Source organism: Bos grunniens, chromosome 19 (assembly GCF_055505025.1).
Source record: "Bos grunniens cultivar Pamir isolate PY7600 chromosome 19, Bosgru_T2T1.0, whole genome shotgun sequence".
NCBI lineage: Eukaryota > Metazoa > Chordata > Mammalia > Artiodactyla > Bovidae > Bos > Bos grunniens.
This window is the reverse complement of record NC_141183.1, coordinates 40884005-40908610: the sequence shown is the minus strand read 5'-3', so window position 1 is coordinate 40908610 and position 24606 is coordinate 40884005. Positions and strand designations below refer to the sequence as shown.

The window sequence follows — 24606 nt, the reverse complement described above, 5'->3', positions numbered from 1 at the left end:
GGCGGCCGCAGGCCTTCCCCACCGGAAATGACGTGATCCTGGCCCCCCGGAGGATGCCGGGAAGGGGACCACCGCCCGCCATTGGGAGAAGGGCAAGCGACAGATCGTGAGAGCACTGCGCATGCGGCCTCTTGGGCGTCGCCGCCTGGCTGGGACTGGGACTGCAGAGGGTGACGGGGCGTCCAGGACCGAGGGGCGGGGCTTCAGCTACCAGTCGGCTGTTGGCGACGCGGTTCTTTGCTCCTCCAGGTTTCAAGTTACTGGAAGGCCCAGGCTTCTAGGCAGCGACTAGGGTACAGAATTAGAGCAGAAAAGGTGATGTGGCCCCAGGGGCTGTGTTTCCTGAGACTGTCTTTTTCCGATGGTTCCTCCAGCTTCTCCCCATGCCTGCTGAAGTTCTTATTTTCATTGATTCATTCAGCAAACAGTTGACACCACATTTGCCCTGAGGGTGCAAAGGTCATCAAGGGTGAGCCCTTCCCTCACCGAATTCTCAGACCAGTGGGAGAAACCAGGAAACAGTCTATGAGGAAGGTGTGCCAAGTGATACGATGGGGAAGGGGCAAGGGGCTCTAGGAACACATAGCAGAGCCCCCTAATCCATTCTGTAGGGGAATCCAGGAGGGCTTCCCAGAGGAGGTGACTTGCACTGAATATTGAATGGCAGTCAGGGAAGAGCATTCAAGACAAAGGGAACAGAGGGTGCCAAGCCAGGTGGAAGTATGGAGTTCTCTCTGTCTAGGCTCTTAAGACACCTGCCCAGATTCTCTAAACTCTTAATTGTGGCCATGGGTATCCTCTGCTCTTCCTGCTGTCAGGACCATTTCCACCTCTACATCCCGTATCTATTTTTGTATTCTGTGACAGCCTGCTCACTGCTTTCTATAGTCTTGCTGTCCCTAATTGTATAGCACACATCTGCCAGTTTGCACTTTCTCAATTATAGGTCTGAGTCAGCTGCGATTCTGTATAAAACTTTTAACAACCTCCAGGTGTTAGAACTCCCCGTTTACCTCGCAGCATACAACCAAGCCAGCATCTCATCTTCACCACTTCTACATGAACCTTGTGTTTCTTCTCTCTGGAATGCCCCTCCACTCCTTTGGGGATCTCAGTGTCAAAAGTGTCCCCTTTCCTGACCATCACATCACTCCCTCTCTGTATGTACAGCCCTATTTCTTTATTATCTCTATTATGGTTCTTAACCACTGTACTGTAATCTTTCATTTACAAGTCTGTATGCCATGGTAGATCTCAAAGGCCAGGCATCTACTGTAGGAGGCACTCCATAATCATTTCGTAATAACAGCTAACATTTATTCAGGAAATACTACCTGCCAGGCATAGTGCTAACGGCCCTTAGATGGATCACTTCATTTAATCCTCTCAACAACCTTATGGATTGGTCCCATTTAACCAATGAAGCTCAGAAGGGTTAGGTGACTTGTCCAGAGATACATAGCTGCTGTTGGGATCTGGGATTGAAATCCTGGAAGGAGACGAGAGCTATGATCACTCTGCTGTGTCCTCAGACTTCTGAGGATAGGAAAGGCAGGAGATGGGTGGGGAGAGTAGAGGAAGGATGGCAGAAATAAACATTTTTAAAAAATCAGTCAGCCCTGGGTTTCATGGTTTTCTATGAATAACACACCTCTTTCAGACCCATTTCACATGCCCCGGGCCTGCTCTGGGAAGGGGTGGGGAGCAAGGGCATCTTCTCTACTGTGGGTGACTCATCACGACCCTGGCTTAGTCACAGCATGTCACCACAAGCCAACAGAAGAAGCCAGGCCAGGGTAAAGTCTGGTCCTTTGGGGAAAAGAAGTGCCTGCTTTTCATTTCCCCAGGACGACTGGCCTTTGGGGCAGGAACTGACCATGGACTGCCATGGGGGTCTGAAGCAGTGCCTCTAAGCCCCCTTTGTAGGACACATGGACATGACAGAACAAAATACCTTAAGAGAAAAAGAAAGAAGGAAAGAAAGGAGAAGAAAAATAAAGAGGGAGGCAGGAGAGAACAAATCATAACTAAGCTGAAAAACAGGCAAGGAGATTGGTAAGGAGGGGATGAAAAAATGAAAGTGTTAGTCGCTCTTCGGGACCACATGGATTGTAGCCTGCCAGGCTTCTCTGTCCATGGAATTCTCCAGGCAAGAATACTGGAGTGAATAGCCATTTCCTTCTCCAGGGGAACTTCCCGACCCAGTAAACGAACACGGGTCTCCTGCACTGCAGGCAGATTCTTTACCGACTGAGACACCAGGAAAGGAGGGGATACCTAGCACCAGGCAGCCATTAAGTGTATTCTGCCTCGGAGTACAGAGAACCTACAAAGTCAGAGGCCAATGAGGTGGGAACGGGAGTGGCCTTGGGACAAAAAAAGGGCAAGTGCTACTGCCCCTCCCTCCTTTCTCTTCTCCTTCTCCCCCTCCTCTCCCCTTCATACAGAAAGATTTACAGCTAAGGTGGTGGCTTTTGCCCCTTGATAAGTCTGAGATCTGCCCTACAAAGAATGTAAAGAATGTGACCTTCTTGTGCAAGAAGATGCTCCTGGAGTTGCCTGAAGGAGAAGCAGAGATGAAAGGGGAAAAGAAAGAGAAGACTTCCCTAGTTCAAGAGAAAGCCACATCAAAGTCGTCCACTCCCTCCCCTCTAACCAAAGAAAGGCGTTCCTGGGAAATCCCTGGCTATCCAGTGGTTTGGACTCTGTATTTTCACTGCGGAGAAAGGCACTGTTTTAGCAAAGGACCAGGAGCAGGGGTTGGAGGACCTATTTGCCTGCCTGTGTCTCCTAAAGTCATGAGAGTTGCCTCATACGGCTGTGCAAGTTGTGCCCTGCACGACTCCAGGGTACTATATAAATGAAACCCTCCGGAGTTGGGTTACTCACACTCATTTTTCCTTAAAAAAAAAAAAAAAAATTCCTGTGATGATGACAAAAATTGCTATATACAGAGAAAATGAAAGTATCACCTTGAAAAATGTGTATGAGAGAAAGGGAGAAACAAAATTTGGTGTATGTATAGGCACCATTTGTACTGGTGGGAAAATACATTTCTGCCTAGTTCTCATCTATGGATGGAGACAAGAAGAGAGAAAGGAGACAGAAAAACTCCCAAGTCTCTGCTGGAATTTTTGGATTATGAAGAAGAGAGATTCCCCACCCCTCACCCCCCACCAGTGGGTAGCCCTTAGTTTTGCAAAGACAAGGATCTGTTTTAAGCTATGCAAAGGTAGGATCTAGAGGCAGCTCTGGGGAGAGAAGTCAAGGGATTGCAAGGCAGGGGGAGGAGAGGAGAGCATGCTGGGAACCAAGGCAGGAGGTGGGACCTTCCTTTTGTTGTTTGGTCACTTAGTCGTGTCCCTCTCGTTGCAACCCCATGGACTACAGCATGCCAGGCTACCCTATCCTTCACCATCTCCTGGAGTTTGCTCATATTCATGTCCATTGAGTCAGTGATGCCATCCAACCATCTTGTACTCTCTTGTGCCTTCTCCTCCCTTCAATCTTTCCCAGCATCAGGGTCTTTTCCAATGAGTCAGCTCTTCACATCAGGTGGCCAAAGGATTGGAGTTTCAGCTTCAGCATCAGTCCTTCCAATGAATATTCAGGATTGATTTCCTTTAGGATTGACTGGTTTGATCTCCTTGCAGACCAAGGGACTCTCAAGGGTCTTCTCCAGCACCACAGTTAGGACCTTTCTAGAAAGGTCAGTGAGATGTTCCCTGGGGCGAAGACATGCTTCGGGGCTTTTGAGACTCATTCATCTGCTTTGCTTCAATGTAAGTCCCTCTGATTGTCCCATCCTTTAGAAGAGCTGCTCACACAGATACCTCTGCAGGGAGAAATCAAGGTGTCTGGAGTTCCCTGGCGGGCCAGTGGTTAGAGCTCTGTGCCTCCAGTGCACAGGAACTAGGATCGTGCATGCTATGTGGCATGGCCAAAAAAAAAGAGAGGGAGAGGGTGCCATCTTCCTTGTCTCCATCTTCATGGAGCTGAGAAAAATCGAGAACGTACAAAGGAGGTGAAATGCAAGTGTGCCTGTCTTCTCTTCTGCTCTTTTCCTCCTTCCCCCTCCTTTCTGGCCCCACTAACCTTTCTCTTCCCCTTTGCTTTGACTTGCTGTTCCCTCTACCCAGATTTACATGGTCATTCCCTCAGAGATCTCCTTCCTCCGTCTCTGCTCCCACGTTGCTTCATCAAGGAGACCTTTCGACACTGCAGACTGCCTACCCCACTTTCCCCCTCCCCCTTCTCTGCTTTGTTTTCCTTGTACTCACCTCCTTCTAATTTTACAGATTTGTTTCATGCATTGTCCTCTCTTCCCTAATATGTGTAAGCTCCATAGGAGCAAGAATTTTGGTCTTTTTGCTCCTGTTGTATCTCAAGCGCCTGGCAGAATGCCTGGTACGTAGGCCTTACGTGAATGTTAGTTGAATGACGAAATGACTGAAAGGAGAGTCCAGCGGAGGCACTTGTTCAGAGTCAGATTTAGCTTCCTGTAATTGGCAGGTGTCTCCTGGCAAGCACTGCCCTTCCAGCAGGAGGTGAGCTGGGGGTGCACAATGTTTTTGGTTACCTCTCAAAAGGATAGGTCTGCGGCTGCATCTGGACTGAGTCGGTGACATCACTCTCCCATGTGCTTCCGCTTGCTAGAGGAAGGCATGTGGTTACAGTTGTAAAGCTGGTAATTGCACCTATCCGATTGCTTATCTTATCTGTCCCCTCCTTGGTGTCAGCTTCTCAGGGCGCAGTTCCTACTGACAAGAATGGACAAATGATTGTGGTGCTTTCATTTTTCTGTAACTTATTTGTGGGGTGGCGTCTCAAATCTAGGTGTGGTCACAGGATGGTGTGAACCCAGAGACAAAATTAGTTCAGTTAGGTTCAGTCCTTCAGTTGTGTCCAACTCTTTGCTACCCCATGAACTGCAGCATGCCAGGCTTCCCTGTCCATCACCAACTCCTGGAGCTTGCTCAAACTCTTGTCCATTGAGTTGATGATGCCATCCAACCATCTCATCTTCTGTTGTCCCCTTCTCCTCCTGCCTTCAAACTTTCCCAGCATCAGGGTCTTTTCAAATGAGTCAGTTCTTCGCATCAGGTGGCCAAAGTATTGAACTTTCAGCTTCAACATCAGTCCTTCCAATGAATATTCAGTACTGAATATTCCTTTAGGACTGACTGGTTTGATCTCCTTGCAGTCCAAGGGACTCTCAAGAGTCTTCTCCAGCACCACAGTTCAAAAGCATCAGTTCTTTGGCGCTCAACTTTCTTTATAGTCCAACTCTCAGGTCCACACATGACTACTGAAAAAAACATAGCTTTGACTAGATGGACCTTTGTTGGCAAAGTAATGTCTCTGCTTTTTAATATGCTATCTAGGTTGGTCATAGTTTTTCTTCCAAGGAGCAAGCGTCTTTTGACTTCATGGCTAAAGTCACCATCTGCAGTGATTTTGGAGCCCAAAAATATAAAGTCTCTCACTGTTTCCATTGTTTCTCCCATCTATTTGCCATGGAGTGATGGGACCAGATGCCATGATATTAGTTTTTTATTTTTATTCCCAAATTTCAGCCATTTATTTTTGTTTCATCTTTTAATTCCTATGGGGTTCATCAACTCTTTATCAGTAATGTTCTAACTGACAAAGACCAATTTACATTAACTATAGTTATATACAACATGTCAAGGGAGTACACAGGAAAATCAGAACACAAGACTTCATCAGCTAAACAGAGTTTAAGTTTGCTCTTATGAAGACATACAAGAAAACAAATACACTGAAGCATAAACAAAACAAAAAAAAAATCAGAGTCACACATTCCAGAAGGAAAGATACAATAAAGATCTTAATTTACAATATGTATAATTATATAATTTATTAAAATTAACACAATTCATGTACATAATATTAACATGGTAGTCATTAAGTTTGTTAAGCACTTCAACTACTGAAATGTTAAAACACAATGAAAACTACATTAACCAACTTCTCCATCAAGGGATCTAACCTAGCTCACTAGTTCAAGCTGAACATTCACTTTCCAAAGTACTTCAGGCATGCAAAAAACAGGGCTAACAGGTTTAATCTGTTCTTCTCCCAAAAGTGACAATCCAACAATTCCAAACAGAGTATGAAAAGGATCTACCGTATCTCCTGGCCTATCTGCAAATCCTCCTGTTTCCTCATCTTGACATGCGAGGATGAAACTGCAGAGTTTTTCTCTATCAACCCTATGAAGCCTTTCAGTTATCTTTAGAAAAGCCAACACCCACCATGAATAACATACGTCTGGTTACTTCTCTGGTCTTACATTGAGTCTGCCTGATGGAAGCTGTTGTTCACAAAATCACCAACCGTGTAAATCAGAATTTACTTGGTGCAACTGACTAGTAATAGACAAGAATCCTGCCCAGCACGGGATTCAGAACCTGGCCTGCAACGAAATCCACCATCAAAGTTCACACATGATAAAACAAATTCGATTGCCTTTTCCACATTAATAGCATCCAACTTCCCCAATAGAGCCAAAATTGCCATCGCACAAAAAGAGAATCTTGTATCAGTTTTCCCCCAAGTGTCTCCAGCAAAAGAACCATCTTTCTGTAGACTCTGAACATATTCCACAACTTTATTTATGTCAGTAACATGAATACTATCAATGGCACCCCACTCCAGTACTCTTGCCTGGAAAATCCCATGGATTGGAGGAGCCTGGTGGGCTGCAGTCCATGGGGTCGCGAAGGGTCGGACACGACTGAGCAACTTCACTTTCACTTTTCACTTTCATGCATTGGAGAAGGAAATGGCAACCCACTCCAGTGTTCTTGCCTGGAGAATCCCAGGGACAGGGGAGCCTAGTGGGCTGCCGTCTATGGGGTCACAGAGTCAGACACAACTGAAGCAACTTAGCAGCAGCAGCAGCAGAGAGTAAGTATTTGAACAGCACTAAGAGTGTACAAAAGATGAGGATCATGTCCAATACTAGCACTTATTCCACCACACTCGTGTTGACAAGACTTAATAAATGTCAGAATTTCTTCTCTATTCATGCAATGTAGTTGTCTGATGAGATCCATTACGGTCAGACCCCAATAGATGCCACTCATTCTCAAATACTCAGACATGCAATATTCATAATCATCTTTCTTTGAGCCATAGGATACAGTATAATTTCCCTCCTTCTCCAGTAACAGGGTGTCAGGTGCATCTGACTTAATAATAACATCCTACTGCCGTGTACCCCTATCCACTCTCCTACTGATGTATCTAGACAGCAATACAAAACACGTCCACACTCACCATAACCCTGATCTTGGTTTTTTTTAATGTTGAGTTTTAAGCTAGCTTTTTCACTCTCCTCTTTCACTTCATTAAGAGGCTCTTTAGTTCTTCTTCACTTTCTGCCAGAAAGGTGGTGTCATCTGCGTATCTGAGGTTATTGATATTTCTCCTGGCAATCTTGATTCCAGCTTGTGCTTCATCCAGCCCAGCATTTTGCATGATGTGCAAGATAGTCATATGTTATGTGATATCTTGTTCTTTGGGGACTTCTGTCCCAGATGAATCTAAACCCCTCAGTAGGTACTCTGACTCGTAATTAAACCTTTCATGACCTTTAAACCCTGCACGTGCCATTGCCATTCCTCCTACCTACAAGGCGCCTCCCTTTGGGGAAAACGGCCTGCGGAGGAGCTCAGTAATTGCAGCTTTTAACACTTACTCCCTTTCTTCTGGAGGCAGCATCTGATTTTCAGGGAAATCATCTCTCCCTAGTCTCTATCCTTGAGGTCAGGTGTGGTTCGTGCTTCTGTCTTGAGGGGGAGCAGGCATGTGACCCAGGTCCAGTAGACATGTATCAGAATGAGCTCCGCTCCCAAACTACACCCGTTGGGGCAGAGGAGAGCACATCATTCAAGCTGGTCCACCGAGAATCAGCTCTGAGACTTTCTTTTTAATTATTTATTTTTGGCTGTGCTGGGTCTTCATTGCTGCACGGACTTTTCTATAGTTGCAGGATGTGGGCTCAGTAGTTGTGGCTCCTGGGCTCCAAGGCACAGGCTCAGTAGTTGTGGCACATGGGCTTAGTTGCTTTGCGGCATGTGGGATCTTCCTAGATCAGGGAATGAACCCACGTCTCTTGTATTGGCAAGCGGATTCTTTACTCACTACTGAGCTACATGGGAAGCCCCTCTGAGACTTTCAAATCACTGAGAAAGAGATACTTTCTGCTTTCGAGGCTGAATTACCAAAGCCTGGGGCTGCCTATGGCTGCTGCTGCCACCACACCCGAGGGGAGAATGGGCCTGAGAATGCAGCCTCCAGACACGTTCCTGAGAGTGAGTATCTGGAAGCCACCTACCCTGGAACTGTTAGGCTGCTAACGCTAATAGATGCCCTTTTCTGCTCAAGCCACTTTGCATTTGGTTTGTCATTTGCAGGGGAGTTCATAGACTGTCCTTTGAGATGGATGACCTCAAACGTCATCTCTGTGAAGTGTTTACAAATCCTCACCCTCTACCTGAGTCAGTTTCTCACCAGTGTGCCCTTGATGCCTGTACTTCCCAAATGGACTGTGTTTCCGTCCGCCAGCCCTGCCTGCTGGGCTAAGGGCCACATGGCAGGCACTGTCTGATGTTTCCCCCTCCCCTGCCCCCTGGAAGGGCCAGGTTGAGTGGCCCTTCCACGGACGGTCAGTGAAAGAGCCAAGGCCACGTTGCAGCTACTGACCACTCCTGCCCTTTTCCTGGGGGAGGGAGCCCAGCCTCCTTCTGGGGACAAGGCAAAAATTATAATAATACAAGACCCCTGAAAGGATAGTTAGGGACTTTAGAAAGGTCATGTACACACTGCTCTATTCAAAATGGATAACCAAGAAAGAATAAGAAAAACAAAAACAAAAATAAATAAAATGGATAACCAACAAGGACCTACTCAGTGTATAGAACTCTGGAACTCTGCTCAGTGTTACGTGGCAGCCTGGATGGGAGGAAGGTTTGGGGGAGAATGGACACGTGTATATATATGGCTGAGACCCTTTGCTGTTCACCTGAAACTACCATAACATTGTTAATTGGCTATTCCCCAATACAAAATAAAAAGTTTTTGGGAAAAAGAGATTAATACAAGACCCTTGGTTGCCTTCTAGGGGGTCGTCTCCTTTTTATTATTTTTGGCCACATCAAGTGGCCTGTGGGATCTTAGTTCCCTGACCAGGGATTGAACCCATGCCCCCTGCAGTGGAAGGGAAGTCCTTACCACTGGACCATCAGGGAAGTCCTTCCCTTTATTAACATTCACAAGGAGACCAACATTGGCAAACACGTATTGCTTTATTTAGTGTTTCTCTGGATTGCAGAAGTGTCAGCAGTGGGCTGAGACCCGCAGGAGGGCAGAGGCAGCTGGGCAGCCCCCAGGCCCTCTGGGGAGTTGGGGGTGGGGGTGGGGGAGAAGCAGCAGAAAGAGGTGATGCCCCTGCAGCTCCTCCCAAGGCCAGCCCCTTCCCCAGGCTCCCAGGATAGGGAGGGGGTCAGGAGCCAGTGAAGGCCCCGAGTCTTTAACCTGGGGCCAGAGTATACGGGTAAGGTGTTTGTCATCCTAAGGCATGGACTCAGGTGGAAGCGCTCCTCCCACCTGGTGGCCCCCAAGGCTGATTGCTGGTCAGGAAGCCACATGCACCCTTAAGACATGAGCCTGTTTCACGGGGCCCCCAGTCCCTGGGAGAGGCAGTGAGGTGTGCTGAGGACAGTCTGGTTTTGCCCCAACCTGCTGGATCACCTTGGGCAAGTCCCTTCCCCTCTCTGGGCCTCTATCTCTTGCTCCATCACACCAGAAGACTCAACTAGGTGATCTCCCAGTCGTCCAAATCCTCCGCTCTGAGAGCCCCGCCTTTACTCCAGGATGTCCTCAGGCTGGGCTGATATTAGAAGGGCATTTTTAAGGCTGGACGGAGAGGGAGGCAAGGGTGGTTTTAGCCCCCAGGGGAATGTCGGAGTGGGCTACAGGTGGACAGGCAGACAGACAGACAAGGTGCCAAGGGAACGGGGAGAAGAGGGGGGCCTGGGCAGGGAAGAGGGCACCAGGGCCCAGATCGCCCACCCTCTCGGCAACATTCCCTGCCCTGCTGAGTCAGGGAAAACACATCCAGTGTGTCTTGGCGGTGGCGGGGGGACGGGGGAGGGCACGGGTGGGAAGATGGCTTTTTTAAAAAATAGTTTCCTATAAAGCATCAAAAAAATCTCAGAGAAAAACCTCAGCAAAAGTTCCCTTCTCTCAAATATTTGGCATTGGCAGTGGGGCTGGCGCGGCTGCCTCTGGCCCCGGCTCTTCCTATTGCTGTGGCCCGGCCTGGCCCACTCCTGGGGCAGCTTCCTGCGCCCCTGCCGCCCCCTCGAGAGAGGGCCGAGCAGGAGGCGGGAGTTTGTCGGTGGGCTTCGAGGTGTCCCTGGGTCCCTGTCTGGAAGCTCGAGTCTTTGGTAGCTGGGAAGGGAGGAGGGGATGAGCAAAGCACTGGGAGGCGGGAGGGGTCCGCTGGGCGCCTTCATCACCGCGAGTTCAGCCGCGGGGCCACCTGCGGGGACCAGGGGAGAAGCCCAGAGGTGAGCAGGAAGCAGAGGTGCTCCGGGCACTGGTCTTTGTGAGGTAGATACTTGGTAGTACACGCTGGGGCAGGGAGGGGGCAGGTCCGGAGGCCTCGGTGCTGGAGACTCGGCCCTTAGATCCTACTGCCCCGACTAGAGTGAGCCTCTCTTCCCAAGCAGCATATCCCCTGCCACCTGCCCATGCTGCCCTCTTTATGACCCTCTGCACTGGTCTCTGGTGCTCAGTGGGCAATGGGTTGAAGGGTGCCCTTTGGATCGAGACCCACAGTGAGGATGGCCGAGGGAGGAAGGCCCAGCCCCCAGAGGCTCTGCCCTGGCCCCACACTCACCACAGCCAGGTGCCCGTTCTTGGCCTTGGTGATGAGCAGCTCCGAGCCGGGTGTGAAGTCAATGATGCCATCCCTGCCGGGCCCCCCTGCGAACGTGATGCTGGAGAGAAGCGGGTATGTAAGGCCTGCGCCCTGTGCATGCACGGCCTGCTCAGCAGCCCTCCCTGCCTCACCTGCCCTGGTTGATGTTGATGTTGTTCACTCGGTCAGCGCTGAGGGCCGTCTTGGTCAGGGTCTCGATCACGTGGTCACTCTGCAGCACCACGTCCCCCTGGGGGCCCACACAGGGACAGGGGTCAGGCCCTGCCCAGCGCTTAGAGGACCCGTCCCCTCCCCGCCTCCCCAGGCCCCAAGGGGCACCTTCTGCTTATTGTCCTCACGCTGCACGTGGAGCACAAAGAGGCTGTCGCTCAGGCTGCTGACGGAGATTCCTGGGGGGAAAGGGCAGAGGTCAGGGATCAAGGGGCAGAGCAGGGCCCCCTCTATGGACCCAACCTGGACTCAGGCTCACCGGTCAGGTTGGTGTACTCAATCCTCTGCTTGACCTTGGCGTCCTCCACAATGACCACGGCGTTGGGCGTCAGCAGCAGCTGCCGGGAGCGCGGCTTGTAGCCCTTGCGGTCGTACTTCACGACGGGCACGGCGTACTGGGGACAGAGGGTGGGTGAGGGGCCTCCTCACCCCCTGCCCAGGCCCCGCCCCCCACCCACGCAGCCCTTGGGCAGCTGAACTGTGTGGGGCTGAGGGCTGCCCACAGGGTCTCACCTGGATGGGCTCCGAGCCCAGGGCCTGCAGCACTCTGGGGTTGATCTCATCTGCACCTGCAACCCAGATAGGGGAGCGAAGGGGGCGTGAGCGAAGGAGAGAGGGGACCGGGCTGCTGATGGAGGGTTTGCACACTGGAGGGGCGGGGGCTCACCGAGCCGCGTGCTGATGAAGAGTCTGGGGACACTCTGGGGGTAATTGTCCTTCTTGCCCTTGAAGATCTCACTCGCAACGGCCTTTTGCTGCAGCTGAGGAGACAACAGCAGGGAGGGCGGGGGATGTCAGAGAGGTGGGGCCGTCACAGCAGAGCAGGAGTCTGCTGAGACAGGAGCTGAGACCACCTCCCTCACCCTCTCTCTGGACCCAAAAGCAGGAGGCTAAGCCCTGCCACCAATACTCCCCTTCAGCCCCTTCTCTCTCTTACCCCCGTCCCCACCAACCGAGGCAGTGGCCTCTCCACAAGGGTCATGACAGTGCTGTCAGGGTCCAGGCCCCACTTTGGGGATTATTCCCATCATCACAGGCCCTGGAGCCCCTGAGATTCAGCTCTGGCCTGAGATCTTAAAGTTGGCTGATACTAATACTCAGAACTACTGTGGGGCTTCCCTGGCGGTCCTGTGATTAAGAATCTGCCTTGTAATGCAAGGGACATCAGTTTAATCCCTGATCTGAGAAGATCCTACATACCTTGGAGCAACTAAACCTGTGGTGTGCCACAACTATTGAACCACAACTACTGAAGCCCTAGAGCCACTGAGCGACTTCACTTTCACTTTTCACTTTCGTGCACTGGAGAAGGAAATGGCAACCCACCCCAGTGTTCTTGCCTGGAGAATCCCAGGGACAGGGGAGCCTGGTGGGCTGCCATCTATGGGGTCGCACAGAGTCGGACACGACTGAAGTGACTTAGCAGCAGAGCCTGTGCTCTGCAACAAGAGAAGCCACCGCAACAAGAAGCCTGTGTACCGCAACTGGAGAGTAGCCCCCACTTGGTGCAATTAGAGAAAATCCTGAGCACAGCAATGATGACCCAGCATAGCCAAAAATAAATAAAATTATGCAAAAAAACCCCCAAAACTACTGCAGGTTAACTCTGCTGGGTGGGTCCTTCATCATCATCCGATACTGAGTTGGCAAATACAAGGCCCATCGGTCACCAGTGTCTCTCTCTGGAACTATTCTAATAGACCGATGCTGCAGCCTTTTCAACACAAGACTCTGGGTAGCCTCAACCAGTCCAGTGCAGCTGCTCTAGAAGATAAACTTTATTTGCCTTGCAAAATCTACTCCAGTCTCCACTTCACACAGGAGGCCAGACAAGGGCCTGGATCAATTCAAGGTTGCATGGTAAGTCAGGGCAAAGGTCCTCCAGGCCAGCTCTCTTTCAGCACCGCTCCCCCCTGCCCCCACCCCCCCGTACCTGCCTCCCAGCCCCATACCTGCTGCTTCCATTCAGGGCTGATGCTCCGGCAGTATTTCCACACCATGTTCTTCCGGCACAGCTCCCGCAGCAGCTCTGAGGCCTGTGGGTGAGAGGGAGGTCAGGGCACCCAGGCAGCCTGGCTCCTTCCCTCTGCAGACAACAGGCACGTGCCCACCATCGGGTCTTGGCCTAAGTGACACCCCTTCAACCTGGACACCCTTCCATTCCTGAATTGTTTCTCTACAAAGAACTCGCTCTCCATGGCCCAGCTCCAAGTCCCTTCCCTTCCCATGGATCCTCGGGTCACACGGTTATTAGGTCCCTCTGCTGGGTAAATTGGTAGTCCCCCAGTCAGCAGGGAGAGCCCACGGACCTCACGCAGGGCAGGTGGGGGCGTGGGCCAAGAAGTGTCCAGAATATTCCGGGGCAGCTGCCGTCGAAGGTTGAGCAGAAAAGAGGTGCGCACATGGTCCACGAAGAAGGCATTCTCAGGACAACGGGGCGCATGGCGCAGGATGAAGCCCTGGATGAGCCTGGGGGCGGGGGTCCGACATGGGTGGAGGTGAGAAGCCTGGCAGCAGACCTGCCCCAACCCTCTGCTCTGCACCCTCTGCGTGGCGCCCAGTGCTCACCGCCGGATGGTCTGTGCCGCCCACTTCCTCTTGGCCGCCTTCCTCCGGCCCAGCGTTCCTCGCCACCACGACTGGATGCAGATCGCTGCAGAGACCACAAACGGCTGACCTCTATCTCTTCCCACAGTGGCCCACCCTAGCCCCGGCCCCCATCGTCCTGAAGACCCCTGGGCGCCCGAACCTGATCGCTTCACCCGGAGGAATTTCTGCCGGCAGTGAAAGCCCCTCCAGGTGGCCTGGATCTTCGTGGCTGTGGTTGGGAAAGAAAGTCACTTGGCCAGAGCGCAAGGGACCCAGCTGGGGGCCTGGCCCTGTTAAGAGCTCACTGAGTAAGGGGAGTGGCTGAACCAGCTTCGAGTGCGAGGATAAATAAGTGAAGGAGAGTACAGGAAAGGGCAAGGGCTGGTCTAGTGGTTAAGACTTCGCCTTGCAAATGCAGGGAACACAGGTTCAATCCTTGGTTGGGGAACTAAGATCCCACAGACAGTGGGGCAACTAAGCTTGAGCTGTGCAACCAGAGAAGCCTGCGCATTGCAACAAAGACCCAGAACAGCCAAAAGAAAAAAAAGAGCGAGAGAGGGAGCAAAGCAATGTGGGAACATGCTGAGTGTGTATCTGGGAGCAGACGAGGCAGGCAGCCCCATGTGGACATGGCAGACGTCCCAGAGAAGCAGCCGAATACAGCGATTTCTTTCCCACTTCCCAGAACAGACCCCACTGGACAGGATGAGTGGGGCCCCTCGCTCACCCAGGCTCTGTCGTCGGATCTCCAAGGCGTCCTCTGTGGCAAACAGGGTCTTGGGGAAGCGGATGAAGATCTTGGTCCTGGGAGGGCAGCAGTGATCAGCCCCTGGTTGCCAACTCCGTAGCCCTCAAACCCCAGGCATGGGCGCCACTCACCTGCCCATCTTGTACTCTTCCGGCTTGTAGCCCAGGTGCCTGACCAGCACAGTCACCCCATCCTGGGGCCGTCCTGTCCACGTGGGCCATGTCTCTGGGCACAGTGACTTGTACCTGGTGACAGGAGGAGCAGAAATGCACCCAGCGCCCCCGCCCCCCACCAGCGCTCTTCTCTGGGAACCAGACCAGCTTTCCTGGTCCCACTGACTCTTAGGTCACAGAAAGTCGGGGAGGTAGCTCTGTTACTACCCCTACTTTAAAGATGAGAAAATTGAGGTTTCTCATCTGAGATCCAACCAGTCAATCCTAAAGGAAATCAATGCTGAATATTCATTGGAAGGACTGATGCTGAAGCTGAAACTCCAATCCTTTGGCCACCTGATGTGAAGAACTGACTCATTGGAAAAGACCCTGATGCTGGGAAAGATTGAAGGCAGGAGGAAAAGGGGCCAACAGAGGATGAGATGGTTGGATGGCATCACTGACTTGATGGACATGAATTTCAGTAAGCTCCGGGAGTTGGTGACGGACAGGGGAGCCTGGCATGCTGCAGTCCATGGGGTCGCAAAGAGTAGGACTGAGTGACTGAACTGAACTGAACATCTGCCTAAGGTCACAGGCCTAGAAAGACATGCCTGGTGACTCCTCAGACCCCTGACCAGGGATAACAACGAAGTTGCTTTCTGAACTGACTGCAAACTCTGTCCCCTTCACAGGCTCTTACTGTCTCCACTGGTGATAGGTATGTGAATGCGTGCCTCATTGGACCCCTGACCAGCTGCTCTGTGAGGCCAGGGCCTGGGCATGGGGAGGGCTGGTCTTTGCCCTCTCAAGCTTAACATTAGGCCTGCAGCATGGAGGGGCCCCTGGTGTGGCTCCCACCGCAGCTGAGGGCTGTCCTCCCGCCCAGGATCTCAGAGGCTCACACCCTCCCAGCCCTTCCCCCTGGCGCCAAGCCAGGCCCCGCCCCCACCTCTGCAGGAAAGCCTCGTATTTGCGGCGGTAGGCAAAGCCGGCTCTGCGCACGCGCAGGTTCTCCATCAGCCCTAGGTACTTCACCTGGTGCCGGATTAGCACCTCATCAAAGCGGCCTGGGGGCAGAGATCACTGGCTGGTCAGCGGGCTTTGACCCGCCTGTGCAGGGGAGGCCAAGCCCCCACCGGCCTACGGGGCAGAGGGCCTACCGGGCTGCTTGGAGTCATTGGGCTTGATGCAGCGGACGTAGGCAGGCTCCTTTGACTTCAAGATCTCTACCAGCTCCAGGAGGCTCATCTTGAATTGGGTGGCCACCTGGTCAGCCAAGATGAACAACAGGAAGGTTGGTGGTAATTGGGCTGAAGCCACTGACCCCTGCAAATGCCCCTCCCTGCGCAGAACCCCACAGACACCCCTCCTGGGGCAAAATACCACCAGTTCCCACAGCCCTTCGTAGACCTTTTTTTTAAAATTACAACTCTTCATTGCAGCATCTGCAAAGGTCAGATTTCTGAAGCCAACGAAGATGGTGCAGCATTTCCAAGTGAAATGTTACAAGTTTTCTGTCTGTGGGGTAGGGGGTAACAGGAAGGGTCTTCGGGAAATAACCCTTCAGGTAAGAAGGAAAGGACAAGTAGGAGACAGCCAGAAGGGAGGCAGGAACAGCACTGGGGCAGAGCAACAGAGTGAGCGAAGGCTTGGTGTCCACAGGGAACTACAAGCCATGCAAGGATCTAGGAGGGGAGTAGAAAAGAGCATCAGAGAGGCAGGGTCATGGTAGGACTCAGGAACCACATCAGGGAGACTGAACTTTATCCTGAGGGAAATAGGGAGCCAAAGAGGAATCTGGAGGGAGAGAGGGACAGGAAGAGATCTGCCTTTTGGAGTATCTCTACAGCACATAGGTGGAGGGTGGTTGGTAAGAGCAGGTGGGAAGACAGAAGACCAGGGAGGAGGCTGACCGGCTCAGAGGACTATTAATGGAATAAGGGTTACGGGGAGGGGCTGAAAGGAAGGGGTTTTCAGGCAACAAAAACTGGCAAGATCCAGCAGTTGTTAGGATGAGGGCAATGGGGGAGGCTAAGGAATGAGGGATGTGGCCCAGGCTTCTGTCTTTCAGGACTGGGTGGAGGGTGGTCCCTGCCTTGAGTTAGGGAAATAGGAGATGCATGCCTGCGACACTGGACAGTCGGTGCATCATAGGCTAGTGGGGTCTGGAGTAGCTGCGGGTCCCTGGGAGGGGTCAATGGAATCTCTGGTTTGCTGGAGAGGCCTGGACAGGAGTGGGTGTGTCCTCACAAGGGTGGGGCTGAGAACCATCAGGGAAGGGGTGAGGTTGGGGAACCGAGGACAGGGTCCCAAGGAGTCAGACTCTGGGCAACACTCTGCCTCCACGGCCTCCCTGCCAGCATGTCTTGGCCTGCAGCTCCCTGGCTTCCACCTCTCCCTGACCTTGCTCGTCCTGAGACTGCCCTAACCCTCCCCCTGCCAAGACTGGCAGCCACACCTCTGTGCACAGCTCACTGGATGGAGCATTCCCCTCATCTGGCACCACTGGCCAGATCTGCCTTCCCTCCATCGCTCTCCTTGAAAATGGCACTTTGTGGTCCACTTCCTGGTCTTTTTTGGACTGTGCTCCTGTGTGGGGCTCTGCAGGGCCCTCCCATACGTCTGACAAGCATCTATACTCATTCCCAAGTTACCTCAGAGGCTTCCTCCTTCAGGAAGCTTTCCCTGACTCCCCTCCCCTCTTCTACTTCCGCAGGCAATTTGCTGCTCCCTATTGTAAGCTTCCATAGCACCCATGCACATTTCTAGGTCAGCATGTGTTCATTTTTGTATCCTAAGTGTCCAGTAATGTCCACCACAAGTGTCTGCTGCAGGGGAGTGAATGCATGCAAGCACCCACACAGACACAGGTGTACATGCGTGCATCCATACTTAAGAGACGTTAGACACCCAGACACCCATCAAAGTAGGCACAGATGCACCCACGGGCAGCCTCCCAGACACACACAGATGTGCACCGAGGCACCAGCAAACACAGGAACTCACACACACACACTGCCAGCTCCCAGCTCAAGCAGGCAGTGGGCCCGCTCGCGTGTGCACACACACACCCCCTGGGGTCCCACCGCCTTCACACCGTCTCTGGCCGCTTCTTGTCGCTGAGCTCACTCCGGTCGAAGCACTGGCCCAGGATGGGGTTCTCCGAGCTGCACATGGTCTGTGAGGGCAGGGCAGGGGTCACGTAGGAAGCATAGGGACAGGCCAGTCAGCTTTCTGGGGCAGAGATCATTCAGAGCCCAGACCCCCAGCCCTCCCCCTGGAGGTCCTCCTCACCTCCTTCAGGTTCCGGAAGAGAAGGTCGTTGTTTTTATCCAGAAACCCTGAGGGGAGAGAGCAGACATGAGGGGAGGCAGAGCCCTTCTCCCAGCCCACCCGGGGGGACACAGCCTTAGGGTCCTCACCGGTCACGTTGTAGGTCACCTCCCCGGCATAGTGCAGGAGGCGGAACTCCCCGCGGTCCAGAGATTTCCTGGTTCGCTGGTCAGCCAGCTTGTGCCTGGGGCGACAGGGAGAGGAAGCTGCCAATGGCTGGACTGAGCCAGGCCCCTGTCTGCCGAAGAAACTTCAAGAGAGGAATCAGGCATCCTCTAGGAAACCAGCAGGGCGGGGCCTCCTCCCGCACAGAGGCCACCACAGAGGCTCAGAGAGGTAGATGGCCTTGTCCGGGGTCACACAGCGCCAGGACCGGGACCTCAGCCTCCATGCTGCCAGGGCTCGCAGGGTGGAGGGCTATTTGGTGTTGCCTTTGGCTATTGCGTTGGAGAAGGCAATGGCACCCCACTCCAGTACTCTTGCCTGGAAAATCCCATGGATGGAGGAGCCTAGAAGGCTGCAGTCCATGGGGTCACTGAGAGTCGGACACGACTGATCGACTTCACTTTCAGTTTTCACTTTCATGCATTGGAGAAGGAAATGGCAACCCACTCCAGTGTTCTTGCCTGGAGAATCCCAGGGACGGGGGAGCCTGGTGGGCTGCCGTCTATGGGGTCGCACAGAGTCGGACACGACTGAAGCGACTTAGCAGCAGCAGCAGCAGCAGTCTCTTGGGGGCTGATTCCATTCTTAAAATGTAGCGGGCAGCACTCAGCACTCTGAGCAGAGCCACGAAACAGCCACTGCTGCTGCTGCTGCTGCTGCTGCTGTCGCTTCAGTCGTGTCTGACTCTGTGCGACCCCATAGACAGCAGCCCACCAGGCTCCCCCGTCCCTGGGATTCTCCAGGCAAGAACACTGGAGTGGGTTGCCATTTCCTTCTCCAATGCATGAAAGTGAAAACTGAAAGTAAAGTCGCTCAGGTCGTGTCCAACTCTTCTCGACCGCATGGACTGCACCCTACCAGGCTCCTCCGTCCATGGGACTTTCCAGGCAAGAGTACTGGAGTGGGGTGCCATTGCCTTCTCGCCTTAAGCATGTCTATACCCTTTAGCCCATTTTCTACTTTTAAAGAAGAATTCCAAGCAACTAACCAGAGAGACCAGGCAGAGATTTAAGGCCCAGGGGTAGGTATTCTCTTTTCCCAGCAGAAACCCAGAGGCTGGACAGGGCCCCGAGAGGCCGGGTGAGAGCAGTGGTGTGTGTGTGTGTTAGAGCCGCCGGAGGAAGTGTTTTGAGGAAAGTTTTCTGTTTGATGATACAGGAAGATACTCAGGATATAACGTTATCCTGAGTCCTATATACAATAAGCTCTCAACCACAAAAAAGAAAAAAAAGTATATAGAAAAAGGCAGGAAGAAAACGTCTCAAATTATTAACAGTGGTGACCTCTGGGTGACAGGCTTACAAGTGGCTTTTGCACACATTCCAACTTTTCTCTGAGGAGGGATTTTTTTTTACAAACAGAAAAACAGGTGTTTTTCTTTCTTTCTTTTTGCAGGCAAGGCTTTACTGGGACCCCTGCTGCAGCCCGTGGGGAATGGGAACAAACGGGTTCCTCGCTTGCTCGCTCCAGAAAAAGCTGCTCAGGAATTCCCTGGTGGTACAGTGCTTAGAACTCTGCTTTCACCGCTGGGAGTCAGGTTCGATTCCTTGTCAGGGAACTAATCTGTGGCTCTGGGCCTGAGGTCCAACTCTGGACTTGATGTGAGATAACCTCCGGCAAAGGGCTGTACCTCTGAAAGTCTCAGTAAAACCTCCTCCAGGGGTTGCTTCTAGTTAGAGGAGGTGATATTATCAAAATATGCAAGGCAAAGCTGGGACAGAGAGGCTTGCTTCTTTTCTCCCCTCATCCCATTTTACGGGATATCTTAAATAAAAAGGAATTTCCAAGCAAGGAGGCTAAAAAAAAAACCTTAGCAAGTTTCATTCTTGAGCGGGTTAAGGAGGAAGTGGCGTTCCTCGCTTATTACTCGGGAGGCGCCAGGAGCCGAAGCTCTGTGTGCCTGGCCTTCACTGGCACCTCCCCCGGTCACCTCTTTGTGGCTGGCACTTTATGGGTGAGGGGGTTCCCAGGCTTCCACAGGCTCTGGCCCAGGACAGCCCCCAGCCCCACTCACGTCAGGAAGTGTGGATGCTGCTTGATTGTGTCCTCCAGCTTCTCCAGGAAGGTCAGGTCCGTGGCCTCCCCGGGACGCAGACACTCCTCGTCCTGGGTGGGTGGTGGCAGAGGGTGAGGGGTGTGTGTGGGGGAGGGACCGGAGAGCACAGGGACTCAGGGGCCCCGGAGGGAGGCGCAGACACTCCCAGGGCTGGCCAGCGCCTCCCCTCACCCTCCATACACAGCCCTGTTCTGTCCCTCATCAGGCTCCGAGGACTCTGGCCCTCTGCAGACAGGCCTGTCCAGCTGGGAGAGCGAGGGGAAAGGGGTGACGTCATCCCACCCAGCCCCCAGCCCGAGGCCCTGGAGGAGCAGATGGCTCACCAAAATGGAGATGATGCCCTTGAACTTCTCCTCCACCAGGTCACAGATAATCTTGTTGTTGAAATACTGGACCGGCTCCCACTGAGGGGCACAAGGGGAGGGAGGCATCACCGTGGGGTCGAGGCTCCTCCCCTGGGGACACCCAGGCCTGGATCTTGGCTGCACGTGGGGCCGCCCGCGGGCCGGCCTGCACTCACCGCGATGCCCTCGGCCTCGTACTCCTCCTGCTCTGACTTGAGGGTGAGCTCGATGAAGAGCTGCTGTAGCTTCTCATTGCAGTAATTGATGCAGAACTGCTCAAAGCTGTGAGGGAGACAGAGGCGTCCTTAGTACTTTAGTTGGGGGAAGGGGGCCAGACCAGGAAAGGTGGGGAGGGGCAGAACAAGGCCCCAGCACTAGCCGAGGGAAGAAACATAGAGCGGGACCCAAGCGGCTGGAAGTCACTGGCAGGAATGAAGGAGGCCGGGAGAGAGGCGAGGGACCAGGGCAGGGGAGACGATGGGAGGAGAGACAGGCAGAGTCAGGGGAGGCACTGACCTGTTGTGCTGGAACACTTCAAAGCCGTAAATGTCCAGCAGCCCGAGGACCGTGGTGCTCCGCCAGCTGGGGCTCTCGGCATCCTAGGGCCAGCCAACCAAGGGTGTGGATCCCCACGTTCGCCACCTCGCAGCCCTGGCCTCCCTGAACCGCCCTCCCTGCTACCTTGGGAGTAGCAGGGGCCAAGTTCTCACCTTGGAGGCCAGCGACCTGTTGATCTTCGCGACCAGCCAGGTAAAGGTGCGACTGTACACAGCCTTGGCGAGGGCGTCCCGTGCATATGCAGCCTGTTCTAGGTTCAGCGGGCTCAGGAGCTGCAGGTGGAGGGTGAGATGGGAGATGAATGCAGTCCCTTCCCACCCCTGGCCCCTTTGACTCAGCAAACTGATCACTCTGCCATCCCTGCCCCCAGTGAGCCTGGTGCCGGCCAGGGGGCGGCATCCAGGGGAGGACACAGTGGCCCCACCAGAGGTCTCATTCCTGGAAGTCAGTCTTCCTTCCAGCCTCACCCTCTTCCTGTGTGACCCTGGCCACCTCCCTGTGCCTCTCTGAGCCACCTGCCTTATAAGCTCCCGATATTGCTAAGAGGACCAGCTGAGCAGACCAGGGTAATGGGGGATGATGGGAGCGGGGGCTGCCTTGGAACACCTGTCCCCCCACCGCCTGGCCTCACCTCTTCGCCCTTGGCGATGATCTTCCTGTGGGTCAGGGCTTCCCGCAGCGTTGAGCCTTCCACACCAAGGAGCTGCCAAGGGGGTGGGGCTGGTGAGGGTGCAGCCCCCCCGCCCCAGCTGCCCCGCCCTCGCCTTCTGCTCGCCTCCTCACCCTGGTCAGGTACTTGAGCTGGTTCTCGGTGGTGACCTGGGCGTTGCTCTCCTCATCGGCGGCAAAGTGGGTGTTGCCCAGATGCAGGACGCTGGCCACGATGCTTAACAGGTCCTGGATGGGGGTGAGGGGACAGGGAGGGGCGGCGGGGGTTACGGGAGGGTCTGAGAGCCCCAGGAGGGCACATGTGGATGGTCAGCAGGAGCTGGGAATGGAGGGAGCAAGGCGTGTGAGAGGAGACGGCGGCTGGAGTAGAAGCAGGCTATAAAGGTAGCCTGGGATTTTCACGGGGTGACAGGAGGAAAGGGCCGGCCCCCGACAGAGGTCTCACCTCCACCTCGTCCTCGGTGAAGTCGATGACAGTCAGGGCCTTCCTGACCACCTTCCAATCACTCTTGTCGTTGATGGAGGAGACTTTGGCGCACTGGCCCTGTGGCACGGGCAGAGCGGGGTTACAGCTCTGGCTCGGTGGGTTCCCTAGGTGGCACCAGGTCCTGCCCGCCAGCCCCTCTCTACTCACCTTCACCAGGTACAGGTAGCTCTGTGGGTTCCGTTCCAGGCCCAGCCTGCGCAGCGTCTCCTCCTCACCCCCCTCCAGCAGCTGGTAGAAGATGTGGAAGTTCCTCTCCCCGTGATTCTGGTGCACCACCCGGGACTTCTCCAGGAGGTAACTGAGGATGTGGCCACCCACGGGGGCACCCTGCGGGCCGGGCAGGATGTGGTGACTGCTCAGGGGGACAGGGGACACAGCCCATCTTCCCCTTCCCCTCCTGCCCTCCAGAGTATGAATTTTAGCTCTGGCTGCATGGGCTCAGGCACGTCGCCCCTCCTGGCCCCCATTTCTTCCTCTATGAAATGAGGATGCTAAGCCCTTTCTTGGGCTTCCCAGGTGGCACAAGTGGTAAAGAACCCTCCTGCCAATGCAAGAGACATGGGTTTGATCCCTGGGTCAGGAAGATCCCCTGGAGGAGGGCATAGCAACTTGCTCCAGTATTCTTGACTGGAGAATTCTATGGACAGAGGAGCCTGGCAGGCTACAGTCCATGGGGTTGCAAAGAGTCAGACATGACAAGCCACTTAGCACACATGCATGCATGCTCTTTCTACCTGGTGGGTCACACCTGGAGGTCCCATAAGCATCTCAAACTCAACAGGTCTGAAACTTAAGTCCTGGTCTCTGCTCCTCAAACCAGCTCCCTCCTCCCACTCTGCTCACCCTTCTAGGTGTTCAGACCAAGAAGTCTGCAGTCCTCCTGGGGGCCTCCCTGTCTCTCACACCTCACATCCAATCAGCCAGCCAATCCTGCCACCCTCACCTTCAGAATATCCAGAATCCAGCTACAGCCACCAGACTGGGCCCAGCCACCATCATCTGTCACCCAGATCTAATAATCATCAGTTTCCTAACTCATTTTCTTGCTTGGCCTCAGTCTCTACCATTTATTCTCAACAAAGCAGCCAGAGCGATCACTTTAAGAGGAAATTGAGGTCATAATACACTTCTCTTTCAAACTTTTGGGACTTCCCTGGCGCTTCAGTGTACTTCCACTGCAGGGGACACAGGTTCAATACCTTGTTGAGAGACTAAGGCAATATGCTAAGGTATTATGCCATGAGGCCCGGCCAAAAAATTAAAAAAAAAAAAAATATATATATATATATGGTTCAAACTTTCAGGAATTTTCCTGGTGGTCCAGTGGTTAAGGCTCTGCACTTCCACTGCATGGGACATGGGTTCAGTCGCTGGTTGGGGAACTAAAATCCTGCAGGCCATGTGGGCATGACCACACAAACAAACAAAAATCCCCCAAAATTCTCTTGCCTCACTTCCGCTCAAGAGTTTTAAAAAAATTCTTACAAAGACCCAAAAGGACCCGCACCATCGAGCCTCCTCTTCTGTTCCTTGGCCCCTTGCTCTCTTCTCCAGCCATTCTGGCCTCCTTGCTGTCTGTAAACACATCCAGCATCTTGTTCATCCGCACCTCTGCACTGGTGGTGCCCTCTGCCTGGACCCTCTCGAGTGTATGCACAACTCATTCTCTGTCTCCATCAAGGCTTTACCAAAGGCCACCTTCTCCATGCCTACTGTATCTGCATTATTTCAAACAGCCAATGCCCCTTCTCCTTGCCTCATTTTCTTTTTTGCTGTGACATGTGTTGGCTACTTTACACTTTTCTGTGGACTATCTCCCTGCTGGTCGTTCAGTCATGTCTGCTGTTTGTGACCCCCATGGACTACAGCCTGCCAGGCTCCTCTGTCCATTGGATTCTCCAGGCGAGAATACTGGAGTGGGTTGCCATTCCCTTCTCCAGGGCATCTTCCCAACCCAGGGATCGAAGCTGGGTCTCCTGCATTGCAGGCAAATTCTTTATCTTCCTGGAGGCAGGATTTCTGTCTGTTTTGTTTCACTTCTGTGTCACTAGCACTTGTAACAGTGCCTGATACACAGAAGGTGCTCAATAAATGTTTACTGGTGCCAAAGACGCGGGCCAGTGGGTGCCCACTACATGGGAATCCCATTCCCCCTGCCCTGCCCCGCCCATGGGTACCTTGAAGTCAAACTGCACGTCCATGTACTTCCCAAACCTGCTGGAGTTATCGTTCCGGAGGGTCTTCGCGTTGCCAAAGGCCTAGGAAAGGGCCAGGGTGTGAGGGGTGCCTGGTGGCCTCCACCTGCCCCTCCCACCCC

General features: G+C 53.3%; 1 protein-coding gene and 1 pseudogene across 7 annotated transcripts in view; both read right to left on the bottom strand.

Annotated features, from left to right (window-relative positions):
- Positions 1 to 5585: 5585 nt before the first annotated feature.
- LOC147352364 (geranylgeranyl transferase type-2 subunit beta-like) lies at positions 5586 to 7225 on the bottom strand (annotated as a pseudogene). Its single transcript, XR_015148107.1, has 2 exons — positions 6929 to 7225; positions 5586 to 6665 (listed from the first exon to the last, which is right to left on the bottom strand). The product of XR_015148107.1 is annotated as a geranylgeranyl transferase type-2 subunit beta-like (transcript).
- A 2091-nt stretch (positions 7226 to 9316) lies between these two features.
- MYO1C (myosin IC) overlaps positions 9317 to 24606 on the bottom strand; it is a 24136-nt gene continuing 8846 nt past the window's right edge. For all 6 annotated transcript variants that reach the window (XM_086359790.1, XM_086359785.1, XM_086359787.1 and 3 more), the window contains 28 exons: positions 24467 to 24547; positions 22437 to 22616; positions 22248 to 22346; positions 21917 to 22030; positions 21765 to 21836; positions 21286 to 21405; positions 21092 to 21174; positions 20752 to 20857; positions 20555 to 20635; positions 20190 to 20281; positions 18100 to 18194; positions 17972 to 18018; positions 17775 to 17855; positions 15838 to 15943; positions 15627 to 15744; positions 14654 to 14767; positions 14502 to 14578; positions 13935 to 14003; positions 13754 to 13838; positions 13495 to 13654; positions 13138 to 13221; positions 11853 to 11946; positions 11699 to 11754; positions 11445 to 11580; positions 11294 to 11364; positions 11107 to 11204; positions 10934 to 11033; positions 9317 to 10573 (listed from right to left, as the gene is read on the bottom strand). In XM_086359790.1, coding sequence (XP_086215916.1) covers positions 10547 to 10573; positions 10934 to 11033; positions 11107 to 11204; positions 11294 to 11364; positions 11445 to 11580; positions 11699 to 11754; positions 11853 to 11946; positions 13138 to 13221; positions 13495 to 13654; positions 13754 to 13838; positions 13935 to 14003; positions 14502 to 14578; positions 14654 to 14767; positions 15627 to 15744; positions 15838 to 15943; positions 17775 to 17855; positions 17972 to 18018; positions 18100 to 18194; positions 20190 to 20281; positions 20555 to 20635; positions 20752 to 20857; positions 21092 to 21174; positions 21286 to 21405; positions 21765 to 21836; positions 21917 to 22030; positions 22248 to 22346; positions 22437 to 22616; positions 24467 to 24547 — 2646 coding nt within the window. In that variant the 3' untranslated portion in view covers positions 9317 to 10546. The remainder of the gene's footprint in view (positions 10574 to 10933; positions 11034 to 11106; positions 11205 to 11293; positions 11365 to 11444; positions 11581 to 11698; positions 11755 to 11852; positions 11947 to 13137; positions 13222 to 13494; positions 13655 to 13753; positions 13839 to 13934; positions 14004 to 14501; positions 14579 to 14653; positions 14768 to 15626; positions 15745 to 15837; positions 15944 to 17774; positions 17856 to 17971; positions 18019 to 18099; positions 18195 to 20189; positions 20282 to 20554; positions 20636 to 20751; positions 20858 to 21091; positions 21175 to 21285; positions 21406 to 21764; positions 21837 to 21916; positions 22031 to 22247; positions 22347 to 22436; positions 22617 to 24466; positions 24548 to 24606) is intronic.